Source organism: Nicotiana tomentosiformis, chromosome 1 (assembly GCF_000390325.3).
Source record: "Nicotiana tomentosiformis chromosome 1, ASM39032v3, whole genome shotgun sequence".
Lineage (NCBI taxonomy): Eukaryota > Viridiplantae > Streptophyta > Magnoliopsida > Solanales > Solanaceae > Nicotiana > Nicotiana tomentosiformis.
Window position 1 is genome coordinate 116897876 of NC_090812.1, and position 27371 is coordinate 116925246.

The 27371-nt window shown below is 37.7% G+C and overlaps 4 protein-coding genes and 1 non-coding gene across 6 annotated transcripts; 2 read left to right on the top strand and 3 right to left on the bottom strand.

Annotated features, from left to right (window-relative positions):
- Nucleotides 1–2548: 2548 nt before the first annotated feature.
- Nucleotides 2549–5397, top strand: LOC104104089 (uncharacterized). Its single transcript, XM_009612086.4, has 2 exons — nucleotides 2549–3273; nucleotides 4789–5397. The coding sequence occupies exons 1-2, from the start codon at nucleotides 2994–2996 to the stop codon at nucleotides 5157–5159; spliced, it is 651 nt and encodes a 216-aa protein (XP_009610381.1). The 5' UTR covers nucleotides 2549–2993; the 3' UTR covers nucleotides 5160–5397.
- A 1497-nt stretch (nucleotides 5398–6894) lies between these two features.
- On the bottom strand, nucleotides 6895–9210 carry LOC104104088 (putative pentatricopeptide repeat-containing protein At3g25060, mitochondrial). Its single transcript, XM_009612085.4, has one exon. The coding sequence runs from the start codon at nucleotides 9081–9083 to the stop codon at nucleotides 7047–7049; it is 2037 nt and encodes a 678-aa protein (XP_009610380.1). The 5' UTR covers nucleotides 9084–9210; the 3' UTR covers nucleotides 6895–7046.
- Nucleotides 9211–9515: 305 nt separating this feature from the next.
- TRNAK-UUU (transfer RNA lysine (anticodon UUU)) lies at nucleotides 9516–9588 on the bottom strand. Its single transcript has one exon. It is a non-coding gene; the product is annotated as a tRNA-Lys (tRNA).
- A 52-nt stretch (nucleotides 9589–9640) lies between these two features.
- On the top strand, nucleotides 9641–15710 carry LOC104104087 (uncharacterized). Of its 2 annotated transcripts, XM_009612081.4 has the most exons (13): nucleotides 9643–9864; nucleotides 9963–10632; nucleotides 11062–11146; nucleotides 11242–11331; nucleotides 11469–11542; nucleotides 11980–12064; nucleotides 12148–12237; nucleotides 13015–13145; nucleotides 13572–13653; nucleotides 13721–13768; nucleotides 14027–14099; nucleotides 14213–14316; nucleotides 15158–15710. In XM_009612081.4, the coding sequence occupies exons 1-13, from the start codon at nucleotides 9675–9677 to the stop codon at nucleotides 15266–15268; spliced, it is 1833 nt and encodes a 610-aa protein (XP_009610376.1). In that variant the 5' UTR covers nucleotides 9643–9674; the 3' UTR covers nucleotides 15269–15710. The 2 variants fall into 2 exon arrangements, with proteins under 2 accessions (XP_009610378.1, XP_009610376.1); XM_009612083.4 differs by lacking the exons at nucleotides 14027–14099; nucleotides 14213–14316 and having other exon boundaries at nucleotides 9641–9864; nucleotides 15158–15355.
- A 2698-nt stretch (nucleotides 15711–18408) lies between these two features.
- Nucleotides 18409–27371, bottom strand: LOC104087253 (uncharacterized). The gene is made up of 6 exons (XM_009591669.4): nucleotides 27004–27371; nucleotides 25433–25497; nucleotides 25040–25326; nucleotides 19959–20030; nucleotides 19809–19871; nucleotides 18409–18693 (listed from the first exon to the last, which is right to left on the bottom strand). The coding sequence occupies exons 1-6, from the start codon at nucleotides 27108–27110 to the stop codon at nucleotides 18649–18651; spliced, it is 639 nt and encodes a 212-aa protein (XP_009589964.1). The 5' UTR covers nucleotides 27111–27371; the 3' UTR covers nucleotides 18409–18648.

Below are 27371 nucleotides of genomic sequence, written 5' to 3' on the forward strand. Positions count from 1 at the left end.
GGGTGAGGGTCGGGATTCGAGGGCTGAGCTTAGGAGTTAAGGCCGGGATCAGGTTTGAGCTCTGCTCCGGGGTTGAGGACTGAGGGTTAAGTGTTAGGTCGAGGTCAAGTCAGGGTTGGGATCATGTCTGGTCGAGGGTCAGATGTTGTGTCAAAGTCGAGGTCAAGTCGGGGTTTGGGGTCATGTCTGGTCGAGGGTAAGATGTTGTGTCAAAGTCGAGGTCGGGATTGAGTGTCAGATCTTCGGGTGGGGTTGTGGTTCAAGTCAGGTTCAGGTCTCAAGACTCGAGGTCGAGGTCGAGGCTCTAGTTTCGAGCCTCGAGGTCGGGACTCGAGCTCGAGGGTCGAGGCTTGGAGGTCGTGTCTAAGGTTGGGTCTAAGGTCGGAGTTCGAGTTTGGGGTCAAGGTTAGAGATGGGGTTGGGGTCAGGCTTAGGTGTCGGTGGTTGGAGTTGTGGGTCAGGCTCGGGAGTCGGGCTCGGGGTAAGGAATCCCCCCTGCCATATCCCCTATATTTTTGCCTAGATTATATATAAATATTCATTGGACAATATTTTCTGCTTACTAACCGAACATCAGAAAATAAGTAAGAAAACCATTTGTTTTCAAGAAAAATATTTTTTAGGAATAATTTTTTGTGAAAAACTTTTTCCTTTGTACCAAAACACACCAAAAAGAAAAACATACATTTCAAATGTCATTGGACTTAGAAGTCTTAGTTTCCTAATCGAATTCCTTAATAAAAGGGGAAGATGGAAGAACTTGACTATTACAACTCCTCAAATACTGATTTCTTCCGTATTAGTTAGATGTGAATAATTAATTTTGCCTCCACTAAAATTTAAACTTGAAATTCTATGATTATTACCTCACTTCATTGATCACCAAATTACATTCTCAATCGTGAATATGAGTAATTTAATTTGGAAGAACAAATGAAAGAGGTAGTGGAAAATGCTCTTCGAATTTCATGTGGTATTATGTCTTGTGTTTCTCTTGTACCTTATAATTATTTATAGGTATAACTACCCTGCAAAGTAAACGTATGGATCCATATTGGTTGATACTAATAATAAGAATGTCTTTCGCTGGTGATTTTTTTTTTATCTACTTGATGTGACTGTGAGAGTGACTTAACAATAGACCATTTTTTTTTAACTTTCCTAGTTAAAGAAGTAATATCAACAAACAACACGAGTTAACTCAAATAATTCCTCAAGTTTTGGAGTAAGTCTACGTACTTTTGTTCTTTCTTATATTACCTTAAGCATATACTACTAGTGCTGCTTTCATTTATTCAACCTGGTTCAGTCCATGCCTAGTAGGTTTTGGTTGGCTCTATAACTCAACAGTCCCTGAGCCATTGCTTTTATTCAAGCTAGGTTTCATCTAATGAGTTACTTAATATATTCTGCTATCTAATAATTCATGTAGTTTACTTTTACACCCTACTCGAGAAAAGAAAAACTTGGCATTTATTCTTTTGCATCCAAAAAACCTTCCCATTTCCTTAGAGGAAATATGTTTCCTATAAAAAGCTAACACAACAACAATAACAATTTGCCTCAGTTCTAAAATAATTACGCTTGGTTACATGAATTTGTTATGTTTAATTTTGGCATGTTTCGTCGCGCCATTCAATCATTTATTTTTTACTACACATTAGGAAATTTAAATCCGTCACTCAATTTAGCTAAAATAGAGATTTTCTAAATCCATCACATATTCCTACGTTCTCAACTTCTCATATAATTTCTAGGCAAATTTAAGAGTTTTCTATCAAATAGCTGACCTTATGTGACTGCTATAATAAGAAAATAATTAATTCATATTATTTCATATTAGGTTTTAAATACTTCAATAATAGCTCTACCTTTTAATTCTGATTTTTATTGTAAACATTTATTCAAAAATTTAATCTTTAAAATCCAAACCAGTCAATTACAACAACAACAACAATAACAATAACAATAACAATAATAATAATAATAATAATAACCAGTCAAAATAAGTGGGGGGTCTACAAGCAAAGTTCAAAATTACGAGGGCTTATTTGCAATTTGTACAGAAGAACTCAATTTAAATGAGAACAGAGGGCAGATTCAGCAACAAGTACACATGAAGACGAAGCGCAATCGTCCTTCCAACTCCCGTAAACCCACTTCTAATGTCCGAAAAGAGACACTAATAGCTTGTTTGGCAAAGCTTTTACTTTAGTTTGGGTAAAAATTAAGTTATTTGATCAAACTTTTAGATTAAAAAAAATAAAAAAATTTAGAAGCAGAAAAAAATAGTTTATCAAAAATCACTTATCTGATAAACACTTTTGAGAAAAATATATTTAAAAATAGTTTTTAAAAGTTTGGCTAAATATTAATTACTACTCAAAAGTACTTTTCAAATTAATTAGCCAAACACAAATTGTTTCTCATCACAAAACACGTTTTTGAAAAGTAATTTTGAAAAAACTCTTCTCAAAATAATCCAAAATAAAATTAGTAATTCACCTATTTATTTTCTTTGTTCTTCCTTTTTTCTTCTTGCTTTCTCATTGCTACTATTCCTTTTCCCAAGTAAAGTGAAGACCTCAACCCCCCTCCCCCCCTAATCACCAAAAAACCCAACACACCATTTGCTTAGAGAAAGCAAAAGGTGAAAGTAGAACTAAAATGGGTTTTGCTTAAAAATCTTTTTTCTATTAGCTGACTATAATTCCATAGATCTGCAGCTCAAAACCCTTAACATTTTCTACTAAAGTCACTAGCTTTATAGGATTTGGTTCTTCCTTCTACAGTTCTTTATAAATGGGCTCGAAAATATTATTAGGCATCTTTCACTTGTAGTTTTGTTTTTGAATAATCTTGTTATTATAAAAGGTTTTTTTTTTTTTTTGTTGCCAAATTCTTTTCAATTTTCAAAGTGGGGGTTTTAGTTAAAGGAAGTTTGAAGCTTCAAAAAAAGGTGATTTTTTTATTAAAAAAAAGAAAGTGTAAAGATGATTCAGTTGTTGTTTATGGTTCTATGTTTGGAGGGTATGGTGGCATTTCTTCTAATGGTGAAGATTGGGCCACTGAGGGAACTGGTGATGAAGTGTTTGGATCAGGTGAAGATGAGAAAGGGTACTGTCTTAACCATTGCTGGTACAATAGCAGCTATATTATTTTCCAACTTTATTAGTATTATCAAGATTCAGAACAAGGGAGCTAAGCTTGGTACTATGACACCAATGGATCAAGTTTTGTGGAGAACCAACTTGCTAGAGGCTACTCTCATGGGTATGATCCTAACCCTTACCTTTTCTTCTATAAAATGCAAATAGTGAGTTCAGTTCATTTGTTGTTGGTTTCTGATAATAAAGCAACTCTACTTGAGAGAATTTGATGTTATTGTGGCATTGCAAATGATGTGCAGATTCTTGGTTCAGTTGTTTTTGTTGATGATTATATTCTGTTTTACAAGGGGGGTAAGCATTAGAATTTATTATATACTGCCTCTGATTTGAAAGAAGTGAAAAAAATTTCCGACAAAGGGTGTTCAATTTGTATTATATACCTCTAAAACCTAATATTTTAGGTTTGAATGCGGATGAAGAGAATTAGGAGGCACATGTAACCAAGCCTTGCCTATTGCATTTTTGCATTTCAATTGATATACATATGTTTGGTCAGATTAACTAGTAGATTATTGAATTTTCTTAATTCATGTTTTCATTTTTAGCAAATTCCCATGCATGAAGAAGCTTGTTCTCAAGCATTTTTGATGAGTTAGCTTGAATTTGTTGGAACTGAACATAATTTGAATTGTTTGTGCTACTAAAAGTAAACAAGCTAACAACTGGTCTGAAAGGAAATGCTTCTAGAATTGAGGTATGAGGAAATCATCTTTGAGATTTGATGAGGAACAAGAAAATGAAGCAAAAGTTTATAGAAAAGCTAACCCTTTTAATTTTTTTGGGGTGGTTTTGGGGAAAGAGCGGGGAGGAATTCTTTTCTCCTAGCTGTCAGAAGAAGTTTTACGCAATTGACATGCAGTGCACTAGTAATCCTGCTTCTTGATCTTAATTTAGGGATGATAGTGAGTCTAGAAAAGCAGCTGCTTTAATACCAGCCGTTGGAAGAGCTTTATTGTTTTTAATGTCAAACAACATTCAAGTGTAAGAAAACAGTTTTCTGAAACATCTTGGGATATGGAGAGAGTAGTTTGTCCAGCAAACGTTTGACATTGAGTCATTTCTCAACAATTGTTGTTGATATTCAGTTGATGTTTCTGTCACTGTTTCAAAATGTTCATCTTAGTAAATGAAATGTTTGGAGTCACTCTCTGTTCAAGTCGTTCCTTGGTTCTTTCATGAAGCTGTTTGGTATATTCCATTTGATGTGACATGATTATGGAGTAAGAATGCACAAACAATCAGCACTACATATATACATATCCAGATTTACAGCTGATTGCGTGATGAAGGATATGCCTGCCTACTTTTACAAGTGCTTAATGTAGTATATAGATCTGATTCTGAAATATTATGTTTTGAGATGGAGAAAGCATAAGAGTTGGTATCCCACCTAGGCAGCAGTTAATCTGCAAACATACTTTTAGGTCTTGCAATGATAAGCCTGAAGTTTAAATCTACTGCCGACCACTGAGAAAAAACCATTATAAATGGGTAAATTGTTCAGGTAGCTAAATTTAAGCATGCCGCTGAAATGTTGAATTGTTCAGCATCATATTTAGTTATTATTCATTTCCTTTTATGCTAATTTATCTGCACCTGAATGACATTTATCGCACAGGGTTTTCTCTGTTTCTTGGATTCTTAATTGATCGTATGCACCACTACCTTCGGAAACTGATTGTATTGCGCAATTCTGCGGGATCGTCAAAGAAAGAATTTGAAAGGCTTGAGAAAGAAAAGCTGCAGTTTAAGGAGAAGGCAGATAAAGCTGCCGAGGAAATGAAACAGTCGCAGAAAGAAATCTCTAGTTTAACAGAGTCATTGAAGAAGGTTAAGTTGCAGATGGAGGAGAAAGACAAGCGTGTGGAAACTGCAGAAGCTCATGTTGCTGCCCTCCAAAAACAAGCTGCAGATCTACTTTTAGAATATGACCGTCTGTTAGAAGACAATCAAAATCTTCAGAACCAAGCACATGGATATCGGAGTTGAGAAAATAGACAGAACCCATTGGTTCAAATTTTGAAACGTTTCTAAAACTGCTGTGTTGACTGAACATTTTGTGCCTGTACGCCTTGACCCTTGAATTAGCAGAAGGGAGTTTGGGAATTGTTGTTAATCATTGAGAATCTTGTAGTATTGTTTTTCCGATATAGACATTGCTAAAATCCAAATGCCTTGTAAGGTGTGTTATCTCTGTTCTTAACTCAATTGAAAGTTAAATCTGAAAGATGTGAGCAAAAGCTTTCCATGAGTTTTGCTTTGTGTTTTAAACAACTTGAAACAAATGTAACTGTATAATGTTAATAGTATGTAGGGCAACTATATGCTCAATTTTTCATACATCTGCACAGTTTGAGACCCAAGAAACGAAGAAGCTTAGGCCAAAAGGCCCCAAAACTAAAAACAACTGTCCTTTTAAGAGCAGCCAAACATAATTGGCTCACAGGGGAAAAAATATCATTCCTTCAGCCAATAAATGGATGATTAAAAAGCTATTGGAGGCTCATACTAGATCATGAGCTTTGTCATAGAAATCTTTTGCTCTTCATTGTGAACATCTGGGCTACTGAAAAACGATAGGCAGTTGTTCAGTAACTTCTCAATTCATTTGAACCAGAATCCAGCAAAATAGGCTTGAAGAGATAGAGAGCATTCCCCTTGTAAACAATTCTTTCTTCCCTGAGAGTTCCTTTCCAAGCATACCAATTACTTCAAGAATTGGTTGTGAACTCTAGTTCTGCTCCTCCACAAAATAAAAGTTATGCAAGGTGCCTTTGCAGCCATCTAATTGCTTCAACAAATTCCAGTAACGTATACGAAGTCTTAGTTGCCTGCTCAAACACAGAAAAAGATATTAAATTACAGCAAAAACTAAATGCTAAAAGAGTACTCAACTTAGCTAGATTAGGAATAAAAATGTATTTGATTGTGACTTTTGACAATGTAAGTCATCTTGCTCAGACTCAATAGTAGCAGTAACCACCAAGGACAAAGTCTAGAATGCCTGGCTAGTTCTGTGCTGAAAAAATGGAAGAGTGAAGAAAAGCAGGAAATCTTTAGGAGTAAGCCCAATTAACTGTGTCATGAGTGCTTTACTGCATTTTAGTTGCTGCAACTGAAAATAGAAAATTACCCACTCTTTCGTTGGAGGTCAAACTGCAAACTCCAGTTCATCTATTAATCATGCAGTGAATCAATCTGTCAACTCTGCAGAAATACAAAGCAATCTTCACAGTTGGCGAGCAATCAGACTTTAAAAACTATGCTAGTTATCCGCTGATGTTCCATGATAAAATCCATTTAATGCAGTCTATCTTTTGTTAGCCGCTGATGCTGATGCATTTTAATTTGCCATTTTGATAGGGCTTGCATGAGAGTGAAATCAGCAGCTAAGTCAAGTCCTCAAGACACCACTCTGCCTTATTGGGAGCTTGTTAAACATTTGCTTCCCTCTCTCAGAAGAAGTGGAAGCAACTTATTTCCTGCTAGAAGTGGTTCCTCTGTTAGAATGTGATCGAAGCTATAGGATGTCCTGAAATCCCATTCAAATCTGACAAATAGTGGTCACTCAAGAGGTGCACGAACATCATGCAATGGGTCAGTTCACTAACAAGAGATACTTTAGGAAGTAAGTCCAGACGACTCCTAATCTTTAATGCAGCTAAAAGATTTCCAGGAGTACGGTGAACAGGCGGGAAAAGTATCCTGCTTCTCACAAGACGATAGCAGTCTATAAATTCTACAGATCATAACACAGCTATCAGGTGAAGGGCCTCTTATTGAAGGCCAAGGCAGCAACAAATAACTTTTCCCCATATATTAGTTTATATCCAGTAGTCACACAGCCTGAAATATCTTTGCGTGTCTAGACATGATTCACCAGTAATCATCACAGGAGCATATTCCATCCTTAAAGTGATGAAATCGTTTAACATCCCTTACAATAATCTCTCTTTTTACTATAACAGAGATAAACTTTGTTACTTCATGGCAGTCACCACAGACCCTCAGGTTCTTTGTGATAAGCAACCTGGTTCCAGGTGCAGTGTTTAAGAGTCCAAAAGCAATGGCAAGTCTCTCACTATGATAACACAATACTTTCACTTTGGCCTCTTCTTCAAGATTCTGCAACACAAATTCAGTCTTTGGCACATAGCCCATAGCTTTCATCTCATTCTCCAGATTGCGCAGAAGTCCAATTATTTGTTCATATTGAGGGTGACTTGTATCACCCATAAGAAAAGCATGAAGTCTTCCATTTACCTCCACAGCACTGTAGCCAGGCACTTTTTTCATCCCTGCCTTTTTCATAACCTTCCTCACAGCAGCTGCTTTATCCCACATTTTTGCTGCCGCAAAGAAATTTGCTACTAATACTAAAGTACCTGTGTTCTCCGGAATTAATTCAAGTACCCTATTTGCTGCCAATTCTCCAATCAAAAACTTCTTATGCTTGTGGCAACCAGATAGAAGGGCAACCCAAACAGCAAGCCCAGGTTTCATTTCCATAGAAATGATGATATCTTTAGCTTCTTCAACTTCACCAGCTCGAGACAAAAGATCAACCAAACAAGCATAGTGCTTCTCAGAAGGTTTAATATTGTATTCATTGACCATGACATCAAACCAATGCCGTCCTTCCACCACCAATCCCGAGTGACTCAAAGCTGAAAGAAGAGCAGCAAAAGTTGCATGATCTGGTTCTATCTTGTCCTTCATCTGGTGGAAAAGATTAAGTGCCTCTCTTCCATGCCCATGGATCCCATAGCACGCTATGATCGTATTCCAACATATCAAGTCCTTCGAACTGATGTGGTCAAAAAGGGCATGGGCACAAGAAATGAGCCCACATTTAGCGTACATGTCAACCAATGCAGTACTTAGGACTTGGTCCATAATGACTTTCCTTACAACATAACCATGAATCGACCTACCCAATTTTAAACAGCCAACCTGAGAACATGCTAGAAGTGCACTTACGAGTGAAGCTACATCAGGTGTGAACCCCGACACTTGCATCTCTATCAACAGCTGAAGAGCATTAGCAGCAAAGCCATTTTGAGCAAAGCCAGAAATCAAAGCACTCCAAGAAACAGTATTCCTACAGGGCATTTTCCGAAATACACGAGTAGCTAGCTCCAACTCTCCATTCTTGGCATACATATCAACTAGGCTAGTCAGCATATTCACATCCATAGGAAGAGCTCTGCGGATCATATAACCATGAATTGACAAACCCAATTTCGTGTCTGCAATATTAGCACAAGCCTGCATCAAACCCAGCATAACAACACCATCACCTACCATGCCTTCCTTTTGCATCCTCCGATACAAATGCACAACCTCTCTCCCTTTCCCACTCTGTACATAACCCGTGATCATCGTAGTCCAACAAACAGTATCCCTCTTCTGCATCTTTTCAAATACAATTGCTGCTTTGTCCATCTTACCACATTTTGCATACAAGTTCAAAACAGAGGACCCAACAAAGACATCACTCTCATAACCACACTCGACCACCTTTTCCCAAATCTCTTCACCCTCCTCCAAATCCTGCAAAATCGTACACGCCTTAAGTGCCACGGTGAAAGTTGAGCTATCAGGTTTGACCCCTTCGAGAACCATTTGTTTATAAACATTTACCGCCTCAACGGGGCACTCATTCCTCGAATAGGCAATGATCATCGCATTCCAAGAATCTACTCTCCTTAGGGAAATTTTACCGAACAGTTTGTGGGCAGATTCAAGATCACCCGCTCTACCATAGGATGATATTAATTGGGCATTGGAGTTTCCACTGGAAAACAACCCAGATGATACCATAACAGCATGGATTTGAGAAATCAATGCACTATCTCTGCATCCCAATAGGAGAGGTTTGAGGTCTTGTGGTGACAAGTTCTTTAAGCGCATTTATGCCCACTGGGAATCTAAGTTCACCTCTTTAGTCCTTGTCTTTGCTACAACTGCCTGTATAAGCAGGTAAGCGTGTTGGAGGGAAACATACAACAACTGTGTCTCAGTCCCAAATTAGTTGGGATCCTTTTTTAGCCTATATACCTCGAAATTCCTTTAAAAGATTATATTTAAACCTTAACATCACAAATTTTCAGAACAAATACTTCTGAAACTGCATGCGTTTTTCACGTTTAAATATTTTAGTGATACTGAATGACTGATACTGTATCAATAATCTTTATCCAAATCTAAACACAAGAACTTTCTAAAACCAATTATTCTTTTCCAAAATTAAATCCACCGGTACAACAAGTGAAAGGAGAATCCAAATATAATTGTTTCCCGAAACAAAAAACGAATAAAAGGTTGAAAGGCCATAGGAGAAAACGCCGTCTGTGGGAATCGAACCCACGACCACATGGTTAAAAGCCATGCGCTCTACCAGCTGAGCTAAGACGGCACATTGATATGACAATTACAACATTTTGGTACAACTAATAAGTAAAATCTTTCCTCACTTTTCTTCTTCGCCATATTTACACTGTGATGCCGGTTGAGGGAGCTCCTAAGGATTCAACCATGGCGGAGATCTCCGAAGCGCCAACTTCCTCCTCTGATCCACCTAACACTATGTCGGAAGAGGCATCAGATTTCGACCCTAAAACCATGCGTAAAACTAAGCCTGGATTGAAGCGTCTATTTCTCACTCTCACCGTCTTCTTCTCTTTCCTCATCGGTAACCCTAACACTCTTACATATCCTTTTTTGTTATATTTAAACTTCATTTTCAAAACTAGTAACAACTTCTTCTTCTATTTCTCATGTATAATACAGCTTTGCCTTTCTTACTAAAATCAATCGAAATTTACCGAGCGCCATTGCCATTTGAAGACATCGATTTACTATCATCAGCAATGGAGAAGAATCCATTGCAATATCCTTGCCAATTTCGAGCAGTTTTTATAAACTTCGATGACATTACTGATATAAATGAGCTAGGGCTTTTGATCAATTCTAATATGCAAAAATTGACTTCGAAAGATACTCCAGCTTGTGGCACGTGCGGAAACAATTATACCGTGGCAGTAACAGTTGATTCCAGTTCCAACTGTGTCCATAGTGAAAGCGAAAATGTAGGTAAATGGCAATGCGGAGCGTTGAATGGATTTGATAAGCTGAACGATGAGGATTTTGATGAGTATTTGGAGTCTGTGTTGGATAGTAAGAATAGGAAACTTTATACGGTTGTGGTGGTGAAGAGGAATGCGGATGAGGAGGAGATGAGAGTTGTTGTTGGAAAATATAGGCATGCTTGGATTGTAGGAAAAGATTCTGTGGAGAAAGCTGTTGAGAAGATGGCGGAGATTTTTGTCAAAGTGTTTGTGAATGGTGGGAAGGAAGAAGGATCAATTCGTGGGGAATTCATGCCAGTAGGTGCAGATGGCAAGGTCGTGCTTTCATTCAGTCTTTTGAATTCTGATCCGCATGATTGGGTTTATGACTGGTAATCTCCCCGCTCTCTCTTTTTTAGCTAGATCCTAATTTACTTATGACATTGTGTCTCATTGCCAGTAATTGTTTTTCTTCGTGTCATTGTACAGTGGTTCTGTTACTTCTATGAATTAAAATGTAGTGTGTATTGATTAATGTGTTTGTAGCCTACTTGGGTAGCTAAAGTTCATATTTCACAAATGTATGTTTATCCTTGTTTGAACTAATACCCAATCAAATATATTAGTATCTCTTTACTCATCTAAAATCAGAGGCGGATCAGGATTTGAATTTTATGGGCTGTAGATTCTAGGACAATGATCTCAAGTGCACAACTGGGTTCTGAATATAATTTGTGTAGGCCAAAGCTATTGGGTTCTACTGAACCCAAATCTTAAAGCCTACAGCCGTCCCTGTCTAAAATATTATCATCTATCTGCAGGGATTTTCAGGAGTTAGATGAGATTCTGCTGGCTCCTGTTGTCGATGCTTTAAGACCAGTGGCTGATATTAGTGTGGAAAGCCAGGTTAGCTGTCTAGCCTTTATATTCTTATATCACTTAAAGTCTGTCTTTTCTTTGGTTCCTTTGAACTTATACTTATTGAGCTCTTTTGTATGCAGGTTCTGTATCATACTCCAAAGGTTTCATACTCGTATTGGGATGACAAGCAGGGTAGCTATATTTTCAGTACAAAAGATCTTCCTTTCTTTGTAAGTTAACGCAATTACTATGAATATGATATTCTTATTGATGGTCAACATGATGGATTAGCCACACAAAAAAATCCAAATAAAAGGACAGAAATTCAAATATTATTCTAATTTGTATATTATCTGAGTTTTTGTAGGTAAATTCAAATGAATGGCACTTGGATACTTCAACAGCAGCTGGAGGGCGGTCAAAAGTCCTGCATTTTGTGCTGTATGCTTTTGATTTCATTACCCCTTTTTCTTAGTGGATATATCATTCAATGAATAACATGCAGGAGCTTTTGCACTGATATTAATATGCATGGACTGACATTATAGTATGTGGAATATCATTAGCATTTACTTGCTAAAGTATTTTCCCCCTTTTTTTTCAACGGAACTTGTTGACTTGAATAAACTTGTATAGGCAGAGAAACAGCACTGTGCTCTGCATCTGATAAGTTTTTGAGGAAATTTTTCTGCCAAATCTTGTGCAACGCTACTGATTAAGGTCAAACTTCTTATATGTATGCTGAAAAAGAAGAAAATGAGATGCTTGAGCACTATGTATTGCAAAACCCAGTCACATTAACTGTTTGTTCTTTCAAATTTAAGCTGGTTAAATTCAGCATTATATAGTGACATTTTGGCTTGCTTTCTCAATGCCAGATATGTGCCATCTGCAAAAGAGTGCCCTCTAAAGTTGCAGTTTCCAAATGGAGAGATATCCATGGCAAATGGCTTTATATCTCCAGTGAGTATCAAATTTATTGTAGACATGTTTAAGACTCTGTTAGCCATTTCATATATCATGCGGTCTAATACAGTCGATTCCAGATGTGGGGAGGTATTATTGTCTGGAATCCACCGGCCTGTTCAGAGAATTTACAAATTCAACATCTTCCCAAGCACAAAATTTCCTCTGAGGTAAGAAGCCTCTCTTTATGGTGTCTAACAGTTAAAAAGTCGAGAAGAATGAGCCTCATTGAGAAAAGTTTAAGGATATACAGTTCCTCGACATGAGAATCTTTTACTTTGAATCTCCTTTTTTTTTTTGAGAAGTAAGATAAACTTTTACGTGGAGATCTTTTTTGTTCACAAGTATAGAGACCTTTTACTTTGAGGTCTTCTGCTTTTCACTTTCTGAAAAGGAAGAGGAGTGTTGCTATGCTTTACATATTTCTATGCATTCTTCACATGAATTTTAATTTGCTATGTCGTTACTGAAGTGTCTTCTGCACCTACAATCATGTATTCTATTCCACTTTAAATCATTGTTGTTTTGGCTACCTGAGCATGTAGGCGTGTTGATGTAGCTTGCATAGGCATTTATGCATATGTTACATATTTGTGTTTGTCTACATGTGTGAATTTTACACGATACGTTTACCTGGATCATGAATCTAAAATGAGAAAGTGAGATTTAGATAATTCTCATCAAATGATTAGTGGCACTGCCAATTTCTATAATGATGCTTCCCTGTCTCATATTTCTTTCCTTTTGAGTTATTATTTTGTGTGTTTATCTGATATAAAAAGGATATACGGCAACTTTTTACATTCTATGGTATAGTCTCTACTTGAACGGCCAAGAATGAAGCCCTTTACTTTAAATAAAGAAAGCAGTAGGATCATGTCCATGTCTTTGTTTCTTTTGGATGGTTTTTAACAACTTAAGACTGAGAAATGCATGTCCTGAAACAGGACTTGAAGAAGATATCTGAAGTTTTCATGGGACAGCTGCGCCAGCTATTTGGTCTAAAGTCCGAGAACCATTATGTTGGTGCATTTGCCACATCTGTACTTTTAACCAGTGCAAAAGGCTTTGCAGAATGGTAAGATACTGGTTAGGATGAAAAAGATGGAATGGATGAAACAGCTTAAAGATATTGCATGCTTGCTTAAATAAAACTAAACCACTGATCTAAGTAGATTCATATATGATAAGAAACATTCCCATTTTCATGTTCTATTGGATAATAGTGTATCAAGTCGCAAAAAGAATCAGCCTTTCCTCGTTTTGTCTCAGAATCTCCTAGTTGCATATTTTGGTTCTTAGAAATCATTCGGATATTGACCACTTGTGTAATCCTTTTTTTTTTCTTTGCAAATGTCAGTATGTGTTTTATATAAATGTCTGTTTGCGAAACAATTGTTTGATTTCGACGATGACACTTCTAGTTTAACTTGCTTTTTAATTAGATGTACATATCCTGTGGACATGTATTTGATGATACGTATTCTAAAAACTCTTGTTTTAGGGAGTTGGATGTGTTATCTAGGCATCACACATGCTTCAATCTTCTTCAGTGTGGCACCACCCTTGGATCTCTCTCTCGATTGGTAGGTCATCAGCTGCTAGCCCTTTTTGCGTACTTTATACTTGGTTTTGACAATTTTCTCTATCCAGGTTCAATCCCTTCCCAGGATGATCATCATGGATGAAATAGGGAAACAGGTTAGAGTTTCAATCCATGACTTTTTAGTAGCTTCATACTTTCAGTTGTAAATATCTAATTTCGAAATTTAAATGTAACTTCTTGTTTCCCATATGAAATATTTATTTGACCCCTAATTATTTATCTAGCTTTCTCCTGAGTTAATGAAACTAAAATGGATTTTCTTTTCCGAAGAAAAGATGTCTGCTATGTGTTGTGGATTTTGGTTTAACTTATTGGTGAATTCTCAGCACTCACAATTCTGAGTAATTGAACAGGTAAAATATTCTCTTGAAGCTGCAAAATTATCCCTAAGCAATGTGTCTTTAGGATATTCTGATGCTTCTGCTGGTATGCTACCTTCACCTTTGCATTAGTAATACAACATGACTTCAACTTGTAATTATTTTATGGACTTCTCTTTAAAAAAAAAAAAAACTAAAAATTGTTCCCTTTATTATCAGTTTCCTCAAGAAAAGCAAGAGCCTTAGCAGAGGATGCCTTCTATCATCCATCAATGATGTCCGTGAGCTACTACTCATTTGAGCACTGTTTTGCTGTGTATTCGGTATGCTTCATGACACTGAAATATAATATAACTCAGCATTCATCTGCTTTTAGTAGGTTATACCTGTTAACAAACAACTATACAACCCCACTTTCATTGGCTCAGTGTTCATCTTCATAGGTTAATCGTCTACAATTAAATATACAATTTAGTAGGGCTTAAGTGCACGTGAAGCAGACAATGCTTCTGCATGTCTTCTGTTTTGATTATGTCTACACTCAACACAACAAAGACAACCAACATATCACCACTCAATCGGCTATTTCTCATTGCAATTATTAAAAGCACGACCCTTTTGGAAGTAACATTTAATGTGTGTTGACTGCTGAACAGAGGGATGTGATAAGAAGGATTTTTATATGTATCCTTGATCTAAAGAAATATTTCGGATCATGTCTATAATCTGTGAATGGCTTGTGAACACATAGCTTGCCTCTATACTCTTTTAATTGAATATTAAAATTCTAACTTGCAGTTATCTTTAGGCGCTCCATCTGCGTCGCCATAGTGAAAAATCTGAAAAACTGAACTCTTATATACCTTCTGCAAGTCGATTCCCAATTTATCCTGGGAAGCATCATAATAAGTTGTTGTGTTTTACTTGCTGTTTGCATTGATATAATTTCCAATGAGAAGTGCTGCATCAGACTCATTTTGCAATTCTCAGTACCACTTCTGTTTCTTTCCTTTGAAAAAGCAACTAGGGCATCAGCATTCTTTCTCTACGAAATAGTAATTGATAGTTTGCATTTTATTGTCATTCCATTATTTAGTCCAACAAGGAGATTAGTCTGGATGGAGGAAATAAATGTTTATACTTGTGTTTTATTCTGTTCTGCAGCCATTCTTTCTGCCAGTTTCACTGCATGTGCTTCTTGCAGTCATTAGAGAATGGAGAAGATATAAAGTAGAAAACAGAAAATTCCTTGCATGGAAAGCCAAACTTGAATAGCATGTTGGAGTTACAGATCAACTTCAGCTGGCTTGCATCCAAATCTTGAAGAGTAGAAGAAACAAAAACTGGTATGAAATGGACAAATGCAAAGGTGGCCACATTAAAAAGGTTGAGGTTTGACTGGAAATGACTCCTATGGTAGTGTACAAGTTCTGGAGAAGTTTTGGATCCATAGTTGAGATAGGTACTACAGCCTGAAGATTTTGTACAAAAGGTTTCACAATGATTAGGTACAGTCACGGGTATCTATTTTGGTGCCAGCTTAGTGCCATGTATTGCAGTGCAAAGTTTGCTTTGTGCAGGCTCATTTTTCATGGCTAAACTTTTATCTCTGAGATAAGACATCAGCTATCCACGTTCTCTGCCATAGTGATGCTGCAGAAAGAAATCATTCTGGCTTTATTTTTATAAGTTAAAAAGTGGTTTTTTGCTATGAAAAGGAACAAGTACACCAATCTCCCCATTTAATATTTTTCGGTCAGAGGAAAATTACAAACGAATTGGAGCTTACACACTGTGTTCAGCATTGACAACGGCAAGCACAGATTAGTAATAAAATATTAGAGAATATTATGAGGGTGCTGGTTGGGACTACCGTCGAATAAATCGACCTTTCCAGCGAGTAAAAAAGGCAGACTTCACCGTTAATGAAGCATGGTCTCTCCTTGATTTATCGTCATGAGAAGTGGACAAATAATAACAGTTGTAAATAAGGCTGACAAGTGGGCCTAAACGGGCTAAGTGGGCCGGTTCCAAATTGAACGGGCTTTGCGGTTTTTGGGTTTAACGGTCTTTTTGTAGGAACCGACCCGGGACTGGGCCCACGAACTAATGGTCTTGGGCTAAGTGGGCCGATCCCGGGCTAAGTGGGCCTAAGTGGTCCCAACGGATATTTTTTTAAAAAATAAAATTATAGAAGTTAGAGAAATAAAGGGTAATAAAAATATCTAAGGCGATTCCTTGTAAATTATATGTGACCTAAATTTTTTAATTCAAATTTAAAGACAAAAATATTGTAAAGAGATATTCAAAACAATGCGTTCTAATTTTATTATAGCATTAAAAAAACATGGCAATATATTTCTTAGTCTTCCTCCCCCTATGGAATGAGCACAACAAGGTACTAATACCACCATTGAGAAGAAAAAGAAACTAATCAAGATGTGCGAAAATACAAGTTACATAATACATACTAATTTTGTTCATACAAGTTACATGGTATCTCTTACAAACTTCATAAATCCATCAAGGTCCAGAGGAATTTCTGTTGGCGGTGGCGGAAAAGTAGCTTGATCATCGCCGCTTCCGAGCGAAGCAGCATCCTCCGCAAGTTCAGCTAGCATTTCTTCGTAAGCTTCGTCTACCTCTGGTTGTGATTCAGCAAGTCCAAAATTTCTTCTTTCCGAACAGATCCAATCTCTGTAAAGTACTCATTTTTCCAAGCTCTCCCTCATAGACGCTCTATAATCACCGAGTTGAAGTCTTGATTGACTGAAAGCGTTCTCCGATGCCACTGTTGAAGTTTGAATAGTAAAATGTCTCGGGCCATCCTTGAAAGAATCGGAAAGTGTTTTTCTTTGTCCTTCCACCATTCCAAAATATTAAAGGAGCCGTCGGGATTCACTTCCTCAATTCCCTGTGACAAATAAACTTCAAACTCATTTAGTTGTGAAAAATCACTAGTAGTACAACCTTGAGAACCCCTAAAACCCGCCCAAGCACTAAGTGCTCTTACTCCTGCAGTTCTTTTATCCAATCCTCATCAATCCAATGACTGGTAACAGTAAGGTAATCACAGTCATTACCACTTCTACCACTATCAGTTATAATAGCAATACGACAATTTATATGAGTAAATAAATAGCGCAAATATTGTTCATTTATATTTATAAATATCGCTCTTTACGATTGTGCGAGGAAAACCTTTATAAGTAGGATTAAAAACAATTCTAGCCAAAGTCCCCCCCCCTCCCCCGACCTCCAAAATATTTAAAAACTAACTTCTTGCCACAAGTTTTACACTTAGCCTTATTTTGTGGAATTAGTTGAGTAAAAAATGGCCAAACAATAGATGTTTTTGTCCGTTTGGTACGTTGTCTAGAAAAAGTAGGGGTAGTAACAGGAGGGTCAGACGGGGCATCATTTGGATTATCATTAGTTGGGTTAACTTCAGGAGCAGGACTAGTGGGTGTATCGTCATCCGATTGTGTTTCATCAAAATCTATTTCCTCATCATCATTTTCATCAATAGTTGGATTAGAATAAAGAGTATTCATTAATTCATGGTCTAATTGTTCACCAGCTCCAACATTATGGCAAAATTGACTCTCAATAAATTGTAATAAACTATTATCACTATCAAGAATAGCAGGTGTAGGACGGATACGGGGTTTGGGTCGGGGAGCCAGGGGAAGTGGAGGAGGAACAAATTGGCCACTAAATTCGCCACTCTTGGATTTTCCCTTATTTTTACCAAAACGTTTTTTTAAGGAAGACATCGTAATTAATCAAATAATAAAAAATAAATAAAACAAACAAAACTATAATATTAAAAATTAAGAGTTGGAACGAATTTACCGAATTGACAAATAACTTGTTGAAAATTGATTATCGTTGAAGACTTCAATTCACCAACTTCACAATTTTTTCACAAATTGTAATAATAAAGTGAGCAATAGTAGAAATTATAGAAGAAAATTAGAGAGAGATTGATGATTTTGTGAGAAAAATAAAAGAATGAGGGAGTATTTATAGTTGAAAAAAGGAAAAAAGTGTAATTATAAAAAGTTTGGGATTAAAACAAAGTTGGGGGGTCAAACGGTTATTTTTTAAAGGCCAACGGCCAGACTTTTGCAATCCCAAACGGTCAGATTTGTTTTAAAATTATGATCGTTGGGGACCTTTTAGGCCCGCCAAGGACCGGTCCAGTCCCGGTCTCGCGGGCTCAATGTAAAGGACCGGCCCACCTACACGGTCACGGGCTTATCCGGTTAAGGACCGTTTAGGCCCAAAAGCCCACATGAGCCGCGGTCCCAGGCCTGAACCGGCCCCACTTGCCAGACTTAGTTGTAATGAATTGAAAGTAGAGAGAACTAGATGCTGGACAAAGCAGCAAAATTTGGCATCCGAAAGTAACATGACAAGCAACCAAAAAGCCATTAAATTATATGCCCTTAAGGGCTCAGCCCACCATTAAATGTTGTAGTACTGATACACTGCGAGCTCTTGTTAACCACGCCGACTTGATAAAACCCAAAATTTAAAAGAAATAAATATCAGAAACAGACTTGTACAGTTAAACCACAAGCCTGCTGACTTGTTGGATGGCAGACCAATGAATAAACCCAAGCCAGCAAGGAAGATGCAACCCAAAATTATCAGACTCTAGTCTCCAGTGCTAATATTATCTTCTTCCTTGGACCCTGAAACAACCAAAAGGGACAAAGCTTTCAATCAGCATGGAATAAATGACACTATGCTATCCATATCATTTCACTAACATAGCTTCAACGCTATCATTGTTCATTTGATTTCTCCTAAAGATGAAAAAAAAAGATCACTAAAGTAGCTTCACAACAAAGAAATGGACGGAACAAATGGTTATAGAAGTTTGAAATTTGTATAATTGTATCAGCTGAAAGATCTCGGCTGAAAGTCCAAGCTATCAGCATGGGTGGTCAGGGTTTACTTTGAAATTTGTATCCAAAGATGTGCTACTCAAGAATCCTTTGGCCGTAAGCACTGAAAAGTTTAATCTCTCGAATCAACGTGATTTTCAAGACAGAAACCAAAAAAAAAAAGAAAAAATACTTCTCTAGAAACATTTATAGTAAAATTTCTCTTCTTATGACAAACAATGCCTACTATAAGAAAATGGACATTGAGACTAACTCAACCACAAAAGTTAGATTTATAGGTGAGGATTGCCCAAAGCCATATAAAGAAACAAATGATCCAAGCTCCCAACGATGCGAAACTCAATACCTCTGCACGCTCAGGACTGGACATCTGGAACGTGAATATTATAAGATGGGGTCCAACGTCGGATAAATCATGAATGAGCTGGCTCTAATACATTTTAAGAAAATGGACATTGGGTCTAACTCAACCCCAAAAGCTAGCTCATGAGGTGAGGATTGTCCAAGACCATATAAGGAGACCCATTTCTTAATTCCCAACTTATGTGGGACTCAACACCCCCGCACGCCAAGACTAGACATTTGGAGAGTGGACAATATAAGATGGGGGCCCAACATAGGTAAACAATGAATTGGGATGAACCTAGGCTATAGTACCATGTTAAAGAAAATGGACGTTGGGCCTAACCCAACCCAAAAGCTAGCTCAAGAGATGAGGATTGCCCAAGACCATATACGAAGACAAATGATCCAGATGTGACTGATGTGACTCAACACCTACTAATTTGATGCTTTTCCATTATGATATTTCTTCCCATAAGCAAAATAACTAGGAAGAAAATGAAAAACAGGAAGTCACAATCTTCAAAAGAATTCTCATACAAAATCACGATACTTACCATTGGTATTCCCATAGCTTTAAGATCTTCATCTGTCATGTGCACAAGAGCAGCCATATCAACCTGCAGGAAAAGCACAGGGAGAAGGTAATTTTTTGCAGCACTTAAAAACTAAATTAAAAAGGGAACGAGCAGCAATAATTTACATACTTCTTCAGCTTGAAATGTAATTGCATACTTCTCAAGACCCAATGATTGTAGAAAACTATCCACTGATTCCGCCTGCACCAAATGTACAATCGAAAATATAAGAGCAGACTCATGTAGTGTACTCTGGAACAGCGCACGAGCATACTTACGTAAACTTCAACCTTTTTAGTGTATTATGTGAGATGATAAAATCAAGGGAAAATACCAAAGTCATGAGACAAGTAGAATGAACATCGAGAGCCACAACCAGTGATAATACAGTAGTAAAAAAGGCAAAGCAGAGGGGCTAATTGCACATGCACAATCGAGGAAGCTTAATAAATAAGGATCAAATGCAATATACTCACCACAAAAGATGTCATTTAAGAAGAATAAGGTAATAATGACAATGCGGCGAAACATGTGAAAGTGTGTTGTAAGACATTGTTGAATGGTAAGACTAGAAAGAAACATAAGATCTCTATGATGTCTTTTAGGTAACAGTAAGATTACGCAAAGACCAAGTTTAAAACTGACATGCATAGTCACTACAGCAGGTTTTAGTTCCATTACTGCTTTTACTGTAAACCAACATAGATGACAGTTGAGATGTCAAATCCAAGCATGAAAGGTGTTGGATATGCCTAGACAGTGAAATTCACAAAGTAGTCAAGGATAAAACTTTGGACATGGGTGCAGAGATATGGTGCATGCCACAATGTTGTTAAAAGTCTGGTGGAGGAAACTTAAACCTTGAAGGTAAGTGTAATGTAGGTTGAGCACTTCATCGTTAGACAACGGTTTTATGTAGGCCCAAGTCGTGCGCCCAGATGCTCACTTGACGAGTATAACTAGCTAAGCACCCAAGGGTGTGCCAAGCGGTCAATGAAATGAGTGAAAACCATGAGAGATGGGCTGGTTGGGCTGAATTTGAGTGAGACAAAATGGGTTTGAATCAATAAATTGGACCTGTTACTTGGGGTGAGATGAGTTGGGTCAAAATGCGCTAAACAATGATTTGTCGTTAGTCCAACCTGCCTAACTGTAACCAAGTTTTGATTTCTTTGTTTTATTTTATTATGATTTGATTAATTACCAAACCAAACTAATAAAAGTAAGTTTTCTTTATTACAGCTATATCTAACAAGAAAAAAATTTATTTTTAATATTTTGACAAGTTCTCCAATGGGTCAATTTGGGCTACATATTTAACTTGGGTTGTAAACAAATTAACCTGCCCATGAAAAGAGTATATAAATTGACCTAGGGGAGGCAAAATTAGCCCATGAAAATATGCACAATGCAACCCATGAAAATATATACAGCCCAACCCGCCCAAACTTGGGCGAGGTTATACTTCATGGGCTAATTTTGTCACCCCTAGGTCAATCCTTATATTGCCCATTTCACATTATGATAGGTTTTTCTTTCTTTTTTTAATTTCAGTAGTACTTTGGTCAAAACAAAAAGTACTAGGTCAATCCCTAGCTTGAGGATGCCACCGGCATCAACCCACCTTTGCCATAAACTATTGTGCTAAAAGCATAGACGCCTGATTTTTTTTTTGTGGGGGGGGGGATGGTAAGAGATAAAGGCACTAAGATAGTGTTGGATGTTATATTTGTGGTACTTACACAAAACTGAGTTACACCTCTAATCGGTGAGGACACTGAGAAAATTTATAAGTCTATTTACATCAAACAACATCCTGCGTACTTCACCAAAAATCCAAAAGAGAAATACTATTGTATTTCAGCCTGAGAATGTGCTCTTTCTTGCTTCAAAACATCTTCAGTTTCTGTCTCCAAACTATCCCATATGCACCCACCATATGCAAGCTGGTTTGGTTTCCCATATCTTCTCTCTTTCCTTTCCCTACACATAGGGGCTTGATTCTAGAGAAGCACAACTCTTTTTTGGCGCTCCAGCCTGACATCAACCCTAATCTAGTAGCCAGAATTTCCACTCATGTATAAAGCATAAAGTTTCCTTAATCCTTGCTTGTGGCCTATATGTCTTATCATTCAAAAAATTAATGGCCTTTGCTTTTGAAGTATCGAAGTAAGAAGTTTGCCTACCTCTCTTTCAACCATCAATCCCTAATCAGATGTTAAAGAGCATGTAACTCTCATGTGGTAAACACTCTATAAACACTAAAAGTTGAGGCAAAGTAGCATGTGGATAAGCATATATCATCCATGGGCATCAAGGCACTACTTAAAGGATCTTACCTTATGTCGACCAAGCATATTCCTGTATTCATCTATATTACCAAGAATCTTTCCTGCTTCCATTCAATTGGCTAGTTGGAGTAAGGATAGCTCACTATAAAAGGATCAGCTAGCACAAAGGAAGAGATGTCCCAGCTGATTGATATTCAGTATGGTTGTTGATTTTCCCTATGCATATGTTGCAGGGACACAGTTACTCCAGCAGCATTTTAGAGTCCAGCGTGCAGAACCGCGTCCTACCCACAGCACATGCATACACAACAAAATCAAAGACGTATGCCCAGAAAAGCTCCTTTTATCAAACTGGAATAAAGAAATTTCTATACAGGTGCTTAAGGCAATATCTAAAGATACTTGCAGCCATGAGTTACTATCACTAGCACTGTTGGATGGTTAGATCATGTAATGCATCCTTCATTGCGCTCATTCCTATAAAGAAAGGGGCAATGGAGCTAAGGGACTGCAGACCAATTAGTCTAATTGGCAGTGTGTACAAGATCATAGCTAAAGTCCTAGCTGAAAGGTTGAAGAAAGTAATGGGCAAATTAGTCTCAAATCAACAGAATGCATTCATACAAGGAAGGCAGATTACAGACGCTTCACTAATAGCAAACGAGGTCCTTGATTGGCAGTTAAAGCAAGGGGATGCAGGGATCCTATGTAAGCTGGACATAGAAAAAGCCTTTGATCAACTGAACTGGACCTACCTCATTTCCATTCTCAGGCAAATGGGATTTGAGAAAAGATGGTTAAAATGGATCAAGTTCAATATCTCCACTGTGAAGTACTCCATTCTAATCAACAGGAGCCCAGTCGGTTTTTTCTCTCCACATAGGGGATTGAGACAGGGAAACCCACTCTCACCATTCTTATTCATATTAGCAATGGAAGGACTCAGTAGGATCTTGGATAAAGCTAAACAGCTGCAATGATTGAAAGGTTTTGATGTTGGGAGAGGAAGCACAGTCAATATTTCTCATCTGCTCTACACAGATGACACCTTGATTTTCTATGGGGCAGACAGAAGTCAAGTGCTCTATCTAAATCTAACCCTTCTTATATTTGAAGCTATTTCGGGTCTTCACATTAACATGCTCAAAAGTGTAATCTACCTAGTTAATGAGGTGTATAATTTAGAAGACTTGGCTGGAATTTTAGGCTTCAATACTGGATGTTTACCAACTACTTACCTGGGACTTCCACTAGGGGCAAAGTTCATGTCAGAAGCTATATGGAGTGGGGTCATTGAGAAATTTGAAAAGAAACTTGCTTCTTGGCAGCTGCAGTATTTGTCTATGGGTGGAAGACTAACTCTAATCAGTAGTGTCCTAGATAGCATCCCAACCTACCATATGTCACTCTTTCCAATGCCTAGTAAGGTCCTGAAGCAGCTTGACAAGATCAGAAGGAACTTTCTATGGGAAGGGACTAAAGATGGTCACAAGTTTCATCTGGTAAAGTGGTCTAAAGTTATCTTGCCAAAGCACCAAGGTGGACTAGGGGTCAGGGACTTGGCTTTGCACAACAAATGCTTACTAATGAAATGGCTATGGAGATATACACAAGAGGAGCAGAGCCTATGGAAAAAAGTTGACAGTGCCAAGCATGGAACCCAAAGCCACTGGTGCACCAAGCTATCTAGAGCACCACATGGAGTTGGAGTTTGGAAGAGCATCTGCAAACTCTGGGAGGAGTTCTCACAAAACCACCACTTCGCAGTAGGAGATGGACAACAAATAAAATTCTGGAAGGACAAATGGCTAGGCAACACACTCCTAAGGAATGACTACCCTGCTATCTTTCAAATGGTTATTGATCCAGACTTAACAGTTCATCAGTTCAGAGAAGGCAACTCATGGAACATAACTTTTAGAAGGAACTTGCAAGACCGGGAATATGAGGATCTGCTCAGACTTCTTTCATCACTCAACAATTTTTCAAGCAACATTCTAGTACCTGACCAGTTCAAATGGGGTAGTTCAGATGGAGGAAAGTACTCAGTCAAAGCAGCCTACAAGTTAGCAGGAACTCACAATGTAATAACTAACCAATGGCCTTGGAAGTTAATATGGAAAATCAAGTTGCCACACAAAGTCATCTGTTTCAACTGGACAGCACTTTATGAGGCTTGTCTAACACAAGACAACTTAGCCAAGAGGAATTTTCAGATTGTGAATAGATGCTACATGTGTCAGAGGGAGGCAGAAACTCACAGTCATCTTTTTCTTCAATGCCCTGTTGCAACTGATCTATGGAGTATGTTTATATCACTCTTTGGGCTTAGAGGGGTCATGCCATATAATATCAGGAATGCTTTTGAGTCTTGAAGTTACTGGAAAGTTGATAGCAACATCAGGAAAGTATGGAAGATGATACCAACAGCTATATTTTGGAGCATTTGGAATGAAAGAAACAGCAGGTGTTTCGATGGAGTATCAACTTCTCCTCACAAACTCAAGGCCAGATGCTTCATATATTTGTATAACTGGGCTTATCTATCCCCTATTGACTCCCCTGATAGTTTTCTGAATTTTGTTAGCTCCCTAGTACTAGTATAAACATTTGTAAGGAGCTAACAATTGCCACACTCTTTTGTAATTTATGCATCTTCTTGATGCCGTTAATGAAAACAATTACTTCATCAAAAAAAAAGGAAGATGGTAAATTTAAAGCATGCCGCATGCTATTTTCATCTAGAGCACTCTATTACCCTTCTGTGTGGGAGGTTTCCGGTAGTTAATCTCCATTTTCTACTGATGCTCGGGGTGTGCATTTTCAGGTTTTATTGGCAATATCACTATTTGATAAAGAAGTAATACTATTGAAAAGGAGCTCATTGGTGAAATTAATCTGAGCAAGGGATATTCTTGCCTTTTGTTGGGACTTCTTCTTTGAAACTGTGGTGGCAACTTTTTTTGTCTCCACGGCCGGAGCTTCAGCTATGACACTTCTCCTGACAGGTTTGCTTATCTCAGGAGCCACTTTCAGCTTTGCTTTGGGGGGAACGTTTTCGACTGTTTGCGAGTATACAGTACCAGAGAGCTTTTCGCGCAGATCCCTCATTCCTCCAGAAACGGAACCCTTAACACTTTGAGTAGCTTGTTGGATACTTTTCTTTTGGAGTTTTAGACGAAGATCCTTAGTACCAATTCGCTGGCCTATGAAAGCCCATAAAAGATATAATAAATATTAGTGGAGCAATCACATGTATATTGCCTAATGAATAAGTAATATATAAACTAATGGTATCAAACAACGCCATACTTGATCCCGGAACTTCATCAGGCTCGTAAAGATCATGCTCCCATTTGTCATCATCTTCTCTGTGCCTGCAAAATAGATAACAATAATTGAACCAGAAGATTAATAGGATTCCACCAAACAAAGCTCAAAAGGTGCAAAGATAAGTATGATTAATCTCATATACTTATTTATCACCACTAGTACTTATAAATAACATGTGTTGTCAAAGGCGAAAAGCTCTGAAAAGCGCTCTAGGTCTGTTGGGGCTTTAAGCACAAAGAGCACTTTAATTGTGAGTTTTAGTTTTAAAAAAAAAAAAAAAAGGTCCAATGAAGGAAAAATAATAAAAGTATATATGTAGATTAAAAAAAAGTAATAAATTCATTTATGATATTTTCCTTAACAACTAATACACTTATTTGCCGATTATATTTATCGTTTAGTACCACTCAATTCAAGATAGAATTCATGCGCAATGAGTCTGCACACCTTAGTGCTTTGCCTACACTGAGCTGCAGCTTAAGCGAGGTGAAGCACCCTCCCCGAGCTTTTTTGAGCTTCAAGGCTTAAGTGCGCCTTGAATGAGCCTTTGACAAGATGGTAAATAACAATTTTTTGCTATTTTGTTCAATCCTCATTCAACGAATACAAGAAGGGTTAAAGGGATTGATCCTAATAGCCTTTCACGAGGGAAAGACCCATTCTTTATAGCTGTCATGAAAGCTCCCGAAGAGAACAGGTCGTTGTTGCTTGACTATGTGAACCAAGTCCAGGTCTTTTATTTGTTCAATCCTCACACACAGAATACAAGAAGGTGTGAACGGATTGATCCCAACAGCCTTTCACGAGGGGAAAGATCCATTATTTATAGCGGTCACAAACGCTCCCGAAGAGAAAAAGGTCTTTGCTGCTTGACTGTGTGAACCAAGTTCAACTCTTTCATTTGGCATTCTTCCCAATCCTAATCATTAGATTGGCTAGTCCTTTTATGCTTTTGAACATCAAGCAAATAGTCCTATCTACAATGGCCTAGAGCCCCAAAACACATTTATTTGGTTTTGAATTGCAATAGGCAGTATGCAACAAGGAGAAAGGCTACAACACACTTTCAGGAAGAATATTAACCATTACAAGGGAAGCACGCTCTCAATATCTCTGTTTAACAGGTGGTATGAGTTATTACAAGAACTCAACTGGCTAGACCGCGTTTAATTAAACAAATTGCACCCAAAGGAATTAAAATCGTAATAAAAAGTGAGCCAATATAAGTTTAAACTATTACTATATATAGCAAAAAAGGGAAAAAAAAACTTTAAAACTGCTCTTAGACGCATCTCAGATGGTACTATAATAACCAAGACAGCACTCTTTGCGCTAAGCAGATGCGGAATTTTGATCTTGATACAAATTTTCTACTGGATTGAAGAACAAAACAAACTTAAATGACTAAACAATACATCTAACACAAATGCATATTCACAAATGTACAAAGATAGCAGTAGCACAGGAAGAAAAATGAAAAATCACAAAAATCTGAAGCCAACAGAAGTGAATGATAAGTGTAAGTAGAAAAGGCGAGAAAAAGCTAACACCTCTTGCCGGCAATTTGTCTCCGGCGAGAAAAATCCTCAGCACTGTTGCCGTTAAGCCTATCCTTTATTGACCTCTTTGTTACTGCCTCCACCCGATCAGAGTACATTGTGCGTATGCTCCCAATGGGCCCCCGCACTCGATTCTTAGCACCGAACCCTAACCCTAACCCTAACCCTAATTATACTCCACTTACAGACACGAATTGGATGAATTTGAGAACTGGAAATAGAGAGGGCAGGGATTTGGGGGAACTGATTCACGAGTGAGCTTTTGGGCAAGATATTATTCTGCGTTGCTAATAATAATAATCAAATGAACCGCGATGTAGCTTACTCCCTCTAGTTTCCTGGATATCGGATACAGATTC

Excerpts from the sequence above, each read along its gene's own strand:
- LOC104104088 (XM_009612085.4), bottom strand. The coding sequence starts at position 9,083 with ATGCGCTTAAAGAACTTGTCACCACAAGACCTCAAACCTCTCCTATTG.
- LOC104104087 (XM_009612081.4), top strand. The coding sequence starts at position 9,675 with ATGCCGGTTGAGGGAGCTCCTAAGGATTCAACCATGGCGGAGATCTCC. Across the intron at positions 11,147-11,241 it reads ATATTAGTGTGGAAAGCCAG|GTTCTGTATCATACTCCAAA; the intron begins GTTAGCTGTCTA and ends TTTTGTATGCAG. Across the intron at positions 13,769-14,026 it reads TGGATGAAATAGGGAAACAG|GTAAAATATTCTCTTGAAGC; the intron begins GTTAGAGTTTCA and ends GTAATTGAACAG.
- LOC104087253 (XM_009591669.4), bottom strand. The coding sequence starts at position 27,110 with ATGTACTCTGATCGGGTGGAGGCAGTAACAAAGAGGTCAATAAAGGAT. Across the intron at positions 25,498-27,003 it reads AGACAAATTGCCGGCAAGAG|GCACAGAGAAGATGATGACA; the intron begins GTGTTAGCTTTT and ends TCTATTTTGCAG. Across the intron at positions 25,327-25,432 it reads TGATGAAGTTCCGGGATCAA|GCCAGCGAATTGGTACTAAG; the intron begins GTATGGCGTTGT and ends GGGCTTTCATAG.
- LOC104104089 (XM_009612086.4), top strand. The coding sequence starts at position 2,994 with ATGATTCAGTTGTTGTTTATGGTTCTATGTTTGGAGGGTATGGTGGCA. Across the intron at positions 3,274-4,788 it reads GCTAGAGGCTACTCTCATGG|GGTTTTCTCTGTTTCTTGGA; the intron begins GTATGATCCTAA and ends TTTATCGCACAG.